The 16292-nt window shown below is 37.6% G+C and overlaps 1 protein-coding gene across 1 annotated transcript; it reads left to right on the top strand.

The window, feature by feature from the left end:
- Nucleotides 1-826: 826 nt before the first annotated feature.
- Nucleotides 827-16227, top strand: LOC112569699. The gene is made up of 8 exons (XM_025247588.1): nt 827-1151; nt 9237-9363; nt 9802-10510; nt 11273-11395; nt 12085-12147; nt 12420-12467; nt 13837-13902; nt 14295-16227. The coding sequence occupies exons 3-8, from the start codon at nt 10420-10422 to the stop codon at nt 14354-14356; spliced, it is 453 nt and encodes a 150-aa protein (XP_025103373.1). The 5' UTR covers nt 827-1151; nt 9237-9363; nt 9802-10419; the 3' UTR covers nt 14357-16227.
- The last annotated feature ends 65 nt before the right edge of the window (nt 16228-16292 follow it).

The following is a 16292-nucleotide window of genomic DNA, read 5'->3' as shown; positions in this document are numbered from 1 at the left end:
ACTCCTGTGAAATAAAAATCTGATCAAAAGCAGGAGATGCAAAAGGTGGAGGAATGTAGACATCAAAATGATAGACAAAGTAGCTATTTTTAATTGTTATTGTCGTTGATTTTTTTTCTTGAAGATCGCAGAAGGAGTGACAAAAGCTGTATACATAGTTCTTTACGGTATGTTAATGTGAGCTGATGTTTCTTACCTTTTCTTGGTCAGCCTGTCAGCACCTATAACAAAATTTACATAATAAAAGTAATAAAATTTAAGAAACAATTACTTTTATATCACGTAGAACATCAAACATACCTTTGTCACAAATTGACACCAATTCCTTATTTCATGGTTCTTTCAGGAACTGTCTTTTTCGCTTGACAAACATGCTACTTCGCGGCGAAGACGGCTTATTTTGTTTACTATCTAATCAATTATAGTAAGTAAGCTTTTACACTTCTTTCAAATCACTGATGTCTACTATTACGATGACATACAATCCAAAGCAACAGAATAGCTTTTTTACTGTACATTATTTTTACTAATAACAATTTTCAAGATTTTCTTTGTCGCGATAAAACTTTTTCGGGCACAGAGTCCGCTAAACTCACAGATGACGAAACCTGCCCACAATATCTTTAGAGATACATACACCAACATACCCCACCCCCCCACCACCGTCACCTCACCCTCCACGTGCAGCCTGCGCTTTGCAGACGACATTGATCTGACGTCAGCCAGCAACAGCGAGCCCCACTAGTTTAGTTTGCTGCATGGCAACTGCCTTTGTCCTCCAGATGCTGAGATCATCTGCTGGTCTCTGGTCACGTGATGACAGAGAGACACGGAGGGGTTGAGCTACACAACGACTTCGACGTTGTTCTCTCCACTCACGTGCAGCCGCCAGCAAGAAGCAGATGAAGCTGTGTGCTGTAGGTAGAAGTTAGATAACACAGCAGTGGTGGCCTTCCATTCAACAGAACATCTAAGCTTCGGGGGTCGACGGGGGATAAATAATTCTTCTACATCGTGATTTTAAAGTCTTTACTGCTTAGTGGGGGTACCTCGGATGGTGGACGTTCTGAACATTCTTCTGGCTTATAGTCACATGACTAAAGATACAAGGCTTCGACTGTCGTTCCCTTTTGACTGACGTGGCGTGCAAGGTAAGGGAAGAACAACATTACCATATCTGTCTTACTACTCGGCTGATTGTTGAGTCCCATAACGGCAGAACCAACTTTATACTTACTGCAAAGGCAGCCATACCCGCTAATTTAATTACAGGAAAAATAGTTTTTTGTTTTTATTTTTGCAATTAAAAAAATTCGTAAGCGTCTTTATACAGTGCACTTGGGTTTTAAAAAAAATTACATTTAAATATAGTTGAAATAATTTTACTTTATTTAACTGAAAATTATTTTAGATAAAAATTTTGAATTAAAAAATTTAATTAAGTCTTTTAATGATTTAAAAAGATTTTTTAAAAATTAAGTGAAATTCAAATACACATAATTTTAACAATCAAAATTTTAAAAAAAATAATTTTAACTATTTCAGTCCTAATTTTTTCAGTCATTGCAATATTTTTATCTAAGATATTTTTAAAATAATTAAAAGATTTATTTTAACTTACTATTAGTATATCATAAGAAATCTATATAAAATAAACTAAGGAAATATGTGTAAGTAGGTATAAAAATTTATAAAAAATTTTTAATTGAAAAAACTATTTTCTGCTACTTTCTTCTGATCCCCAAGCAAAAAAATACATTTTATTTCAAAAAATTAAAGAACATTGTTGTGCCATAAGAACGTGTAAACTATCCTTAACAAAAGAAAAGATCTCGGTGGGTATATAAGTAAGTTGTTAAGTCCAAGACTCCAGACAGGTCCATCTGTCACTCTTGTGCACTAAGGGTCGTCACAATCGCACTTCGTGTGTCGGCGATATTTTCATTTTGCCTGTAGTGGGTAGTAAAGACTACACAAGCAATGTTGCTCAGTTACAATAAGACTTACTAGAGGCTGCACTTAACTGCAGTGAGTTGCAGTCCTGAGAGGAAGCAGGTAGTAGCTTCTAGACGCCTAGTGAGTAACCGTGTACACGCCTCACTTACACAGCAACTGAGAGGTAGTTGGCTCTCTTTTAATATTGAGCTCTTTTCGCTGTTTTGTTACTAAAAGTACTAGAAACAGAGTGAACTAAAAAGTCACTTATTTCATGTATTCTAGGACGGTCTAAACTGATGTAAAGTATATGGAGTCGCAGAATTTGTCTTTAAATCTTTCTCATTTCGTTGGCCCCACAAACTCATTTCAGTTTGTATGGATAGCATTCGTTTACCGCTACATGTGGACTGTCATAGTCTCAATCTGTCTATTTGTAGGTGTGCCCGCAAACGTTGTAACCATAGGAATCCTTATGAAAATGTTGAAAAAGAGCAGCCGTGAGAAAAATGTTATTCTTCTCTACTTTATTTGGATAGTCACCTCTGACTCTGTTCTTTTACTCAGCAACCTTCTTCCGGAGTTCATAATGATCAACTTCCAAATTTTGCCGTGGAATTACCTGTCGTGTAAATTAGTCTTGTGGTTTCAAACTGTAGGTATTTTTCAGTCCTCATGGCTACATGTTATACTTATAACCATTCGGTTCTTTTCACTCGTACATTCAGACAATTTGTGTTTTGTCCGAGTCAAATCCATGCTTCCTTTTCTTTCAGTAGTTCTTTTAATTTGTGCTGTATTCCTAAATTCGCACTTTATCACTGGAATACAAGTTCCAGATGACCTAATCAATATATGGCTTAGGGCTGATTGTCCACCCAATACCAAGTTATATGATTACTTTATAAAGTTCATATGGTTTTGGATTGTTAACATCTGTTTCTATGCTCTTCCATTATTTCTCGTTGGACTAAATATCATTCTAGTTATAAAAACAATACAAAGTAAGAAAAGTCACGATGGGACAGGAAGCACCTCGGACCTTCTATCTCTGGCATCCAACAATAATGTTTCCTGTATGAGTGTCGCCATACTTGTAACATCAGTCATCTTCATAATGGTTATGCTTCAAAAGTTGACCACGGCTTTTGTAGCTCGTTATTATTTGCTACCTTTCCAAGATGTCTTTCACTATGCTAGTGGAATCCTTGTCTACAACGTGGGATTTTTGACCTTGTGTATGTATTATTCAGCTAAGTTCTTTATTCTTTGTGCCACAAGTCCCTCGTTCCGCCATACACTTAGACGTCTACTCGGCAGTAGAATACGTAGAGAATGTTATGAAGGAGGCCGTGTACAACGTGACTCATGTGAGGCTACAGACGTGACACGTCACTAAGAGTGAATGTACGGGGTCACTGACCAACACTGGTGAGGACTGCAATGCTTTGACACAGTATTTAGTGTCGTCTGTGTTTAGTATATTGTCTGTAGAACAAATCGTGTATTTGTGTTTATGTGTGCGTTTCGTAGCATCATTGAGGGATACATGCAATGAGTCGGCATCTTTGCAGACCGTATGAAGTGTGCCGGACATGACCAGAAATTATAAGCTTGAAAGATTGTACTGGTCCCCTACGGCCTCTATATATTTATCTATTCTTTGAAAGAAGCAAGTTATTCCTGTTAATAGATCGTTCACGCAAAAGATACGAAAACATGGTAGATAAAATCAGATATGCAACCCCACAGCAACTGTTTGCTAGTGGTAAAGACTTTGTCTTCGCAAAAAACCACAGGGGATTTCTAGCAAAATGCAACAGTACAGAAACAATATATATATATCGTTTCACGGCCATTACAGGCAATACATATATATATATAGAGAGAGAGAGAGGATATAAAGCAGCACACTACAACAATGCAACTTTTTTCACAGAAAGTCAAAAACTGTAAAATCTTTGTAAGTAAATAATTTTTAGTGCACAATAGCCTGCAGCTTATATTTTTCTTCTAGAACAGTCTTGGTAAATCATCAATTTTCAAGACCACATATAGCTTTCAGCAGGTAATTAAATATTTTCCAAATAAAATTGTTGCTTACCTTTCCAACCGTAGCGTGCATTTGAATACTGCGTGTAACCCTGACCGCAGTCTGTAGTAGCGACTACCAAGTTTTGTCTGTAGCTACAAGATTTATTGTCATTTATTCCTGAAGACAATAGTGCGTCTACCATCCTCGATACACTGACATTCGTCCGAAAGAATTATATTGCTCGTTGTTGCAAAGCATAAAAATTAAGACATTTAACTTTTTGCAGACGACGTGGGAAGCAGACAAGATATTTTAGTAACACCAGGTCTGGCATGCACGCCAAATTGATGCACAAGAAATTGTAATAAGGATTTGTCACAGTTTCTACAATTCTTTATTAGCCGGAGGATTCCCATTCAAGATACAAATCGTCTATGCTAGAATGCATCTCAACGTTTTTCACACTATTGGCGATGATGCTCAGTGAGGACAACACGGAGCCTGCAAGTTATCGCGAGATGCGGGAGGAAATGTCGACGTGCAAACTAGACTAGAAGATTCCTCTTTTTCCATTTATGCAACAAAAAACCCAACCTTCAAAACCTCTAATTTCTGCTCTACGCTTATCATAAAAATCACAACTTTCTGTTTTGTTTAAAGAAAAAGTGAGTGACAAAACTCTTACCCACGAAGATGAAACAGTTGTGTGGAGGTAAAATCGACATAGAGAACATGACCGTACAGAATTCTCTCTCACACTCTTAAATTTGTTTAATTAGATTATATTGGTTACTTATTTCGTTAATAAATTACAAGCAATATTTTGATCCGTATGACTGATACATGGATATGTGAGGTGGTAAGCATAATCAACAAGATGGATAAAAGATAAAAACAGAAGCATAAGTAAAGGGAGATAAGGCAAGATAGAGAACGACAGTCAGACAGATACTAACTGAATGATTTAGTAGTCACCAAGAAACATTCTGACTGATATACAAGACACTATAGTAATACGGTAGACGGCAAAATGCTTAGGATGATGGAACATGGAAACCAGACTTGAAGATTCCTCATCTTCTAGCTCTACAAAAGCTCAGCCTTCAAAACCTCTAATTTCTGCTCTACGATCATCATAGAGTTACAAACTTGCTGTTTTGTTTAGATAAATGGTGAGTGCCACAATCTTACCGAAGGAGTTGCGGAATATCGGCGTAGACAACATGTGGGTAAAATTCTCTCTCATCCTCTTAACTCATTGTGTGATGAACATGTCAGTGTCTGTATATAGTCATATACATGTCAGTATACAGAAAAAAAAACTGTCTGTAAGATTATATAGGTTACTTATTTCCATTATAAATTACAAACAATATTTTGGTAAGTGTTTCTAATTAGTGTTTGTGTAAGCCAGGGAGTAGAAAAGATCGACAAGATGAACTTTTCGATCTAAAAGACAGGGTAGAAGGCAATTACAAAACTAGAGGCAGAAAGACATAATTATTACACGGACTGACTGAATGGTTAAATACCGGAGAGACTTAGTCACTAAGAGACAAGCAGACGGACATACAAGACTGTCTATTATAGTCATTTAGTACAAAGCTAGAACTAACAGATCTTTTCGTGCAGCACAGTGTAAAAAAGTGATGGAAACCAATGAAAGAAACGACAGTGTACTGACAGATGAGTACGTGCCAGGAGTATTCTGGAACAGAGAGTTGACCTGGGGTTATGAGTGGATCACCGCAAAAGACGTGATGCATGGAATTTTTCTAGTGCCGGTGGTCATCATCGGGATGTTTGGAAATGTCACCAGCATCGTTGTTCTCTTTCGCCTCAAATCAGAGAAGTCTTCGATTTATCTCTGTTTCGTAGCTTTGACTATGTTTGACCTAATGGTAATCGTTCTTTATGCATTACCAATATTACTAAATTCCGCATTCTTATTGATGCATAAGACCTTAACTGATTGCACGTGCAAGGTCTTAACCTGGATCCAAGATGTGACACGATCAGTATCTAACTGGACTCTTGTTCTGCTGACCGTTCAGAGAGCCGTGGGCATCCTCTGGCCACATCGTGTGAACATAATGTGCACGTATGGACGAACCAAACTGATGATTACTGCCATCTTAGTGTTCTTCTCTCTAGTCTATTCACATTACCTTTACGGCCTTCGAGCGATAACGTCCTATAGTATCAGAAACAACATGCTCGCCATTAGACGTGTTTGTACGTCTAAAAATTATGAATATTCCTTATTTCTCGACAATATTTTTCGGATAGTTGAAATGGTTTTAACAGCTTACATTCCCTTTGTTACTTTGGTGGTTAGCAATATCATCATAGGGCGAAGAGTCTTCCAAGCAACACGCAGCAACCTTCGCGGCACGGCTACAGTGGACATGCGGCGAGGACATCAAAGGAGGACGCAGCAGTCGTCGTCGCTCATTGTCACTGTCTTCGCTGTATCTGTCACCTTCTGCGTCCTCGTTGTTCCTTATTTACTTTACAGAACCTTTGACCTTGATTTGCGCAGACTTGTGGCGCAAGATATTAACTATTCGACCATCGAGTCATTTTGGTATTCAGCCGCTAACATTTGCTATTGCATGAAATCCGCAGTAAATTTCTTTTTGTATATTCTTACAGGCTCTAAGTACAGAGAGCAATGCTGTAAAATATTTTGTCCTTCCTTAATAAGACGACCAGTTGAAAATGAGTTTAAAACTTAAGAAATCTGTATTTCTGAATCTTTTAGTTAAAGCACAATTTCTTCATGTTTACAAAACTATCGTTTTGTCAACTTATTTTATTTTAAATTGACACTGTTTGGTTAGATGACTGTTTCTATATTACTAATCTCGTAGAACCTGTTGACTGTCTGTGTGATATCTGCTGCGGCTAACTTCAAAATAGGATGTCATTCAACGCGGGGATGTCTGTAAAATGTTGCATCTTCTCTCTCTTGTTCTGTAATGGTCTATCAAATGTAAATCATACATAGATATTTTACACTTTGTCTATCATATTACATATATACAAACTTTAATATCAAAACATCTAACCTCGTAAATCAGACGCTTTGGGAAAAAATATTTTTCTGCAGCATTGAACAAAGACTAAATACGTGGCGAGAACAAATTGCCGTAAATAAGCGGTTGATTGAGCACTAGTCACACAAAAACGATTTTAATTGTTATACCTGTAATAAATCTATTGACCTAAAACTATTTGCATTAAATTAACCTGAATTCATTATCTCAAGTTATGTTGTTGTTAATTCTGAAAATATTAAGTGTAAAAGTATTGATGATAAATAACAATAATAAACAGCTCTCTCTCCTAATAAATGACTTACGAAACAATGGCTGGGGATCAGATTGGCAGAAATCGTGTGAATAGATGGGAGACGTTTTTCTCCTTTCGCTTGAAACTTTACGAGGGTATTGTTTCTCTTTCACCTAAGATCAGAATAGTCTTCAGTTTATCTCGGTTTCATTGGTGTTGGCGACTTTACTTCCCACCCCCTTCTTCTCTAAAATCGACTTCCTAAACTGATTGCTGTTGCCCTGCTGATGTCTTGCTGTCCTCTAAACGTGAATGTGAACTTTTCACTATGAAGATGATATCATCAGTTCTCGTTTTTGCTCTCACTATATTTAATTTCTCTGTTACCTTTTTGCTTTTTTTTTATAGTATTATCTTTAACATTTCCGGCCTTACTGCTTCATAAGATGTAACTAGATAACGAATACATACATACGCTCGTTTTATTGCACAAGCTGGTTGAATTAATTTAGGCAATAAATCTGCGGTGAATATGTTTTTCTATATCTGACCTGTAACCTCAAATGTCCAGTCAAAGTAGTGGATTCAGCTTTTTAATTTAAAGAGGACTACAGGGTTCAATTTCTTTTCTACCATGCAGGTTTAAAAGGAAAAGTAGGATGGTGGCCATTTCGAGAAAAGCGGGTTCGAAGACGTTTAACAACCCACGAGGTTTTCCCCGTCCATATTTGTAATAATCGAAGTTGTACAAATGTTTACAAGGCGATAAAGCACCGCAACTGCAACTTTCCGAAAGATTATTTTCAACGGATGGTATATCAACATCTTTGTTAGTGGTATCACTTTTGTCTGAAATGTGTTTTTCCACAATTTGTTTCAATACGGGTAAGTCGGAAGCTGATCAGAATTGAATTTAGCTAATAATTTTGTGTACATCGTATAATAGTTTATTTTCTCTTTACGTTTAAACTAAGAAAAAATGCCTAACTTAAATCACACAGCGTGGGGTTTATTTTCTATTAAGGAAAACTTTGCTCTATTATTTCCGATCACATTGTATTGGGACCAACGACAAACTTTAATTATTGCTAATCTTTGCAGACAAGTTTGGTTAAAATTCAAATTTAGAATTCTGGCTCTTCGGTAAGGTATGATGAAACTTCACAAGACTTTCAATTTCACTAGAGAACAATCGCCGCGATTTGCAAAAATAATTGAATTTATAATTTTTAAGATTATTTAACCTTTACTAACTGAGCATTAAAATGTTCCTTCTGCGAAGTGCCAAAGGAATCGCAGCGTTGACTTTAATCACATTTGTGGGGGTCTGCCATCAAACTGCCATGTGACTCATTTTGTGATGAGAAGTTGAATATTATCAGAGTGTTCAAGTAAAGAGGTCAACAACACAATTATTTGTCTCTTTTACTCTTGAATGAAATAATAAAGAGAACTTACAAAGTAGCAAGTTATTATTTGTTGTGTCTTATTTATTAAATTTTGTTGTAAATTTTCTATTGTGGGCTCTAGATAACGTGTCAGTACTTTCATAACATTTAATTTTCTTAAAAATACGATGGTCAGCAAGCAAAAACTCTAATGTTTGTAATATGTCTTCACGTTTGTGTAGGTGCTATGGCTCTGTCACAGACACTCGCGTGCACGCAGACACCCGCACAATTGCTTCATAAAACATCTCTGCTTCGTTTGTAGGCCTGAATACGTTTAATGATATTAAATAAATGTAACTAATAAAAATATACAATAAATGTTTAAAAAAGTTCACGGTATACATAAATCTATTTCGACCGGTATTTCTGAAAATGTATATACATTAAACTACAATACAGACAACTATTTGTGGAACAACGTTGAAAAGAGCAATTTGGAACTATTTACGTGGTGTAAGTTTTAAGAAATATAGTTGGGTTTTTTTTCTTGAAGTAAATTTTTTTTTCGCTTCCGCGGGCAGGTATATCGACAGAGCAAGACAAGTGGCGAGCGGCTCTCATTCATGCTGTTGCAGTTCAGACAAAAGTTTTAATCCATTGAGAGCCAAGATTTTTTGAAGCCACTTTTGAAGAAGAGCGCATAAAAAGGTAATGATCTTATTGTTGGCTTACTTATTTACCTCTTACTCTCCTCTTTCCTGTACATGTTTTAGTTCGCGACTGTAAGGCTTAGACAATATTCACATAGGTCATAGCCAAAGATATGCCCATGAAAAACAAATTTAGTTATTAACAATCACGTCATTCATTAAATTACTCGAGAAGTGTACTTATTCAATATTCTTCTTATTGTTAAAAAAAAAAAAACCTCGTTGTATAGCTCCCCCTCTTCTATAGTCATCCATGGATCTACAACATAATCCTAACCAAAGCCATCAAAAGTTGTCCTCGACTCACAAGTTAACAATCGAAACACACAAGTATTAATAGCCACTGTGTAATGAGTTGTGTCAGGTCTTGTGTTGTTTTGTGTACAAATTTGTGTCTGACGTCTTGTGTGCGTCATTTGTTCCACGTCACTTGAAGCAGAAAAAGACGTCAGCAAAGCTCTCTAATGACCAAGTGAGTGGAAAAACAACGGTCTTCTTCCGCCATCTTCTTTATAACTCTCTCAGTGACATTCCTCTGAACTTATGGCCTCTTCGATTCCATCCACCTACAAATCTCTTCATCCTCATCGTCACCTGCGGTTGATCATCAAGCATTGTGAGTGTGTGTGCGTATGCAAGGTATGTGTACGTTCTTCTTATTGCACACTGAATCTGACACGAACAAACATTTTTCATAGACTATCGTTGAAAGAAATAAGCGAGACCGGGCCCACAAAACTAATTAGTAAAATTGCTTCATGAAAACTGCTGTTGACAATGTGAAGCATGAAAGCATGTACATGTATTATAGCTTCTTTCTTGTTGTCTGTTCGTCTGTCCTGATAGTGTGATTGTATTTCTTATCCTTTTGGCTGTCTTGATTGTTTGTGTTATTGTCATGTTTACAGTTCTCTGTTGTCCTTGGTCTCTGATAAGACAAATGTATCAACCTGGCGGCTCTTACGTGCATAGTTTACAAGCGCTTTAGACGAGATAACACACCTCTGTTAACAGACTGTACAAAATAGCAGGAGTGGGTCCGGTCGCCTTGCTCATGTGCACAATGTACTGCCTGGGTGCGAGTATTACACTCAACTGTACAGAGAGAAAACAGGACGGCAAACATCCGCTTACGGTATCTAAGTGTACGCTAGCACCACTATAAATAAGAGACTAGAATATTCATGTGTTACCCTTCGTTAGACCAATGTGGACAGAGAATGCAGGGAGAGTTTGCACATTGCCATCTTTAAAATCATTTCAAGGGAAAGAAAAAGTAACTGAAGCCACTTTGAACACACAGCGAACTATAACCTCAGATATTAAAGGACTAGTGTGGCGCAATCTGATTGTGTAAAGTGATTATGTAAAGCTCAGTGTAAGATACTGCTCACCAAATCTGGATGATTGTCTTTTTTTTTCGTTCTTGACATACAAGCCCACAAACATTCCCATGAACAGATAAAGGTCAGCAAGACAGACGTCAGAGTAGTGCATGGATACGAATATGTTGTTAACGTCTCAGCCAATAGAAAAGCTGGGAATGTATGTTAACTAGGCATATGATGACGTCACGATTTTCACCTCTTTTTGTGAATGGTGATTTTTCAAGAAATGAAGAGGGATGATCTTCCATATCTGTAGAAACAATATCTTTCTCGATTACCCAATCAACAGAAAACGTTTCAAGCCGCACTAGTCCTTTAATCTCACCTAAAGCTGTGCTTCTGTTTAGTCTCGATAAGAATTTCACCTGTGAACCTCTGACCCCAATAGAGCCTGTGGAGTTAAGCAAGTGCGATAAGCTCAAGTACGACGAGAACTTCCTCTTTATTTTGATAGAAAATACATAACAGATCTCAGAGAAAATCGGTTATCCTTTCTGATTGCCAACACATCATCTGCAGGCATGAAACCCACATACGTTGTGATAATCGCTGTGTGTGTCACGGTTATCGTCCTCATCCTCGTCGTATCCGTATTCATCGGGGTGATTATCTGGCGAAAACGGAAAAGCAGGAACAAACTTGGTGAGAACGTTTTCTCATGTACTTAAGGCTAATAATAGCGATCTACTCTCCATTCTTTCAACAGTTTCTAGTCGCAACAATAATCCATTTCATTCTGAGAAACTAGAGATAAGATCAGTTATGAGTTCGTTATACCTGCTGTCTACTACTAGTGCCCAAAGTAAAGAATAAGTATGATGTCAGCCACTTTCAACACATCATTACAGCTCACCTCTTGTTTAAGTTTTACTTTTTATTTCTTATGTAGAGATGTGGTTGGGTAAGGATTAAAGTCGTTTATTACTGTTATCTTAAAGCAGCACTTATTGAAGCAATTATAGTATATGATATGTGTCATGATTTTTGTTATGTTTCCCTTATTTTTAGCGCGTTTAATATGAGTCAAGTTTTATCGTACCTCGACATTTCTTTTTATGATGCGATATTCGTACTTTTTTAAAGTCAACTCTCCCAAGAATTTGTGGGAACTAGACAGTAATTAAAATACGGTTAATAAATCTCTCTGCTGACATTCACGTCCCAATACCATTATCACCAAGTTTACACTTCTATTTGCTATGAAGATTAAACAAACTGATGTTATATTACGTACCGGAGGTGACAGTACGATTCCTACTACTTCAAAACCATGATTGTCTTTCAAAGAATACGTTGGCATCAACGGTTAGAAGTTTTTTCTCTCTGCGCAGCGCGATTAAGAGGAGTCACCATCAACATTGGTGACACAACGCAGAAACACGAACCGTGTCAAGGTACCATCATTTTTCATGTTACCTACCTTCTACCCATATCATTATCGTCGTGACTATTTCTTCTTTTTTTGTAAAATAGAGTTTCTTTCTCTAATCATTGCGTCTCATCCCACGTATCATCTAAAAGCATTTTGTACGGCAAACATATCAAAATGTAACCATATAGTCTCCCTTATTTAAACTAATTATTTAGACAGTCGGGACAGCTTATGTCACTTATTTGCTTGTTTGTCCTACTGATTAACCCAGGTTAACTTTCTTATTATTTTCAGAGGTCAAAGTCAAGAGGTTAACCCAAGCGCTAAATGTCAATGGGGCAGGTGAGTATAGACATGTATGTATACGTGCGTGCGTGCGTGCGTGCATGAGTTAGAAAAAAGAGAGAAAGAGAAAATAGTGCTCTTCTATGTTTACATCTATGTTAGCTGGCAGCAGTCTGGCACACCTGAGGCACAACTAGTTCCCGTGTGAAGATAAGACTTGGATTTGTGTGTGGGTGGGTGTGTCCGTGTGGTAGTGTGTAGGATAAGAGTGTAATCTGTTCTCAGTAATGCACGATTAGCGGGTCCTTCAATTTACCTGTAGTGTCGTCAGTTACCATTTGCTCTACAACATACCTGTCAAGCAGCAGCGACTGGAATATTGCAAGGAAAAATCGCTCCCCGGAAAAAATAGTCTGTTTATATACCTGTGAGAAGTATTGATGGCGTAGGTAGGAGTTCAAAGTACCAGGTAACGAGCTTTGTGAGTGGCCCCTATCTGTGTTCACGCCAAACCTTTTCACTCAGAGAACTATGTTGTAACATGGAGGTTATCACTGTTGAAATCAGTCACAAAAAAGTCGGGAGAAGGTCCGCCACACCCTGAAAAATTTGTCAGATTAGCCAACAAACGAAACCTGCGACGATGACGCCTAGCAAAAGACTAGAAACAAATTAATCAGAAAAACATGCCCGTGGTCCAAAGGAACAGAACCCACTGGCTGTTTAGTTCAAAACAGTGTGGATCGAGACAGTCGAATGTTTGCTCATTCACTGGATGATGCGGTGTCTAAAAAATAAATGATGCGTTTCCAAACGAATCCTACGAGTCATTCGAGCCAGTGGCTACCTTATGCGTTAATTTGACATTATATTTTATTTGTAAGCTACATTTCTGAAATATTTTCATGGTCAGACCAAATGATTTCACGGATATTAAACTCTGGCGGAACCTTCCCTACCTCTGTCCTAGATGTAGTGAGTGACGACGATGCTGAAGACACAGGAACGTATGCTGTAGTCAATGGTTCGTGGATCCTTGACTCTACGGTGCCAGTCTCTCTGTCAGCCTGACTTCCACATGATCCTTGGTGACTTTGAAACGAGAATTACTAGAAATTACCTGTTGTTATGTCTTGCGAGCAAAGGAGCGCGGCACACTTGGTCAAATCCAGTGCTGGGGTCGAATAAACACAGCGAGTCGCTAGTAGAAATAAATTTAATTCGTAATATTTTTCTTGAGCAACTGTAAGTTAAAGTTTGATTCCAGGTCAAACGTGGGCTTTTCAACCGAATATCTTATATACAGCTGTGCTTAAAACGCTACAATCTTTAGAATAAATAAATTCTATCAGTTTCAATCCATATGCTCGGAAAAACTCAGACCTTTTGCTGTAGTCTTTACGCTCTTATATTTTTATCTCTGCAGGTGAGCCATCAGAGTTGTTGAAGATTGATGAAACGAATAACGGGCCTAAGATCAGAGGTGTACAGGGTAAGTCGCAGACAGGGTGGCATTACTGTACCACCGGTAGTAATAATAGTAACAACAGGAATAATCAACAGCAGTGCATTGAAAACATGGGGAAACAAATACATACAGAGTTTTATTTGTGTGGTCGCCATTGCTTAGTACGTCACGAGGGGGAAGACCAGATGCGCCCTCTATCGCTGACAATGAGCGACACGTACTTATCCTTCTCTCTACCCTCTCCTTACTCCCCTTAACATGGGAAAAGAAAACTATTTAATATTTACTTCTGCTTTGAGCTACGTGTTGCCTGTGAAAACCGTTTTTGTATTTAGACAGGACATGTGCACGGTCGAAGTCGTGCAAAGGATGAATATATATTTTGCTCACTCAGGTAGTGTTTTGTATATTTTTAGATCCTGTTGCCATTCACATTAATCCGCCACCTCCGCCACCTCCAGTCCCACCTGTGGCCTGATGGGAAATACACGGAAGTCTGGAACCACCCGTCCGTCGTAGTCATTCGATCTGATGTCGTCATCGATCTCCACAGTGTGTGTGTGTGTGCGTGCGCGAGCGTCCATGAGTGGGAGCCTATACCTGTGTGTAGGATTTTCAATAGGCCAGGTGTGGTTTTCCCTTTTGTGTAGGTGTGTGCACGGGATTCATGTCGGCCACTTAAAGTTTATTAATATAGCGGCGTTACTGAGAGGTTGCACTAAAGATAGGATTGAAGCCATGAGGGATTTTTACTGATGTTTTGTGTTTGGGGTAATCTACCCCTTTGGTGGTTTTTCTCGGTTTTGATGTGTCAAATCCTGACCGGACAATTTTTTAAGTTCTGATCAGAAATGTTGGTAAACTATAGAGGAAAATATTCCCTGAGAAACCTAGATTAATCTGTTTGTTTTGAGTCAGCAAGTCTTCGGGGAATTATTGTGTTGAATCTTTGGGTTTTTTGAGACTTTTTGTTTTTGTTGCATACGTGGATTATTATTCTCTTGATATTATGTACCTGGCTCAATGAAAATTATCAATTGAGGACTATTTGAATTTTAGTAATGCAAATACACAATTTTAAATTGTTAGACTTTATGACTGCATTTTTCTGTGTGGTTTTTATTCTTTTCATTTGTGTTTTTCGTATTTCGGTGTGTCGGAGCTTGCTTGAGTTAAGCAGATTTAAAGAGAACAAGTAGGATGGTGGCCACTTCGAGGAAAGCAGGTTCAAAGACGTTTAACAACCTGAAGGTTTCCCCGTCCATATTTGTGATAATCCAAGTTGTACGAACTTTTAGAAGAAGATACAGCACAGCAAGTACGTCTTTCCGTACGATTATTTTGAACTGGATGGTACATCAACATCTTTGTCAATGGTATCCCGGCCTATCGTCTGTAATGTGTTCATCTTGCTGTCTGTCCATATAAATGTGTTATAATTAAATAATCAACAAAGTTCTCACAGCTCTAAAAACGGGTAAGTCGGAAGTTGATCGGAACTGAGTTAAGCTAATAATTATATGTACATTTTTTTTTTTTTCGCGTTACCACTATGAATAAAATGTAAAGACTGACGGAGGCAGTGTTGCTTCTAAGAAAGACGATCGCACAGTGTGTTTTTGAAATTAATGATTGTTTTTATTGAACAATTCAGTCTTTTATTTTCCCATCAGATAGTATCTGGATCAACGACAAACTTTATTTACTTGTAAATTTTTCAGACAAGTATTAATTAATATTCAAATGTTAATTTCTGGCTCTCCGGCAAGTATGATCTGACTCGCACAAGAATTGTGACTGTTTTTATCATTTCAATAAAACAGGAACGATCGCCGAGATTAGTAAAAAAAACTATAATTAAAAAATTAATAAATTAAATTAATAGCTTTTAAGATCCTTTTCACACTTAGCATTGATCGAAATGTTCCCTCGGCGAAAGTGTCCAAGGAATCGCAACGTTGACCTCAATCACATTTTTCCGGCCTCGGGCATCAAACTGCTCTGTGACTCATTTTGTTGTGGTCAGTTATATATTCTTACAATGTCCACGTACAGAGATAAAGGACACAATCTTTTACTCTCCTTGATGCGAGAATGAAATAAAGAGAGCTTACAAAGTAACAAATTATTATTATTTTGTGTGACTTATTTATTACACTTTTGATTTGGAATGTTTTATTATGCTCACAAAGTAACCGTCTGGCTATGGGATATAAATGCATGATTCTATTCTCAGAAGGGAGAAGATACAGCAACTGAAGCCTCTGACATCTCCAAAATGTTTGTAATCTACACAACCCTTACAAAATGCCCCCAACGGAATGTTGACCCCTGCATGCCACACACCATAAAACTGTGTACCAAATGCTTCAGCACATGTGTCTTTTCATATGCTGCCCAATTGAAATTCTCTT

The sequence above is a fragment of the Pomacea canaliculata genome, linkage group LG7, assembly GCF_003073045.1.
Source record: "Pomacea canaliculata isolate SZHN2017 linkage group LG7, ASM307304v1, whole genome shotgun sequence".
Taxonomy (NCBI): Eukaryota; Metazoa; Mollusca; class Gastropoda; order Architaenioglossa; family Ampullariidae; genus Pomacea; species Pomacea canaliculata.
The sequence above is the reverse complement of the archived record's forward strand: the minus strand, read 5'-3'. Positions and strand labels throughout refer to the sequence as shown.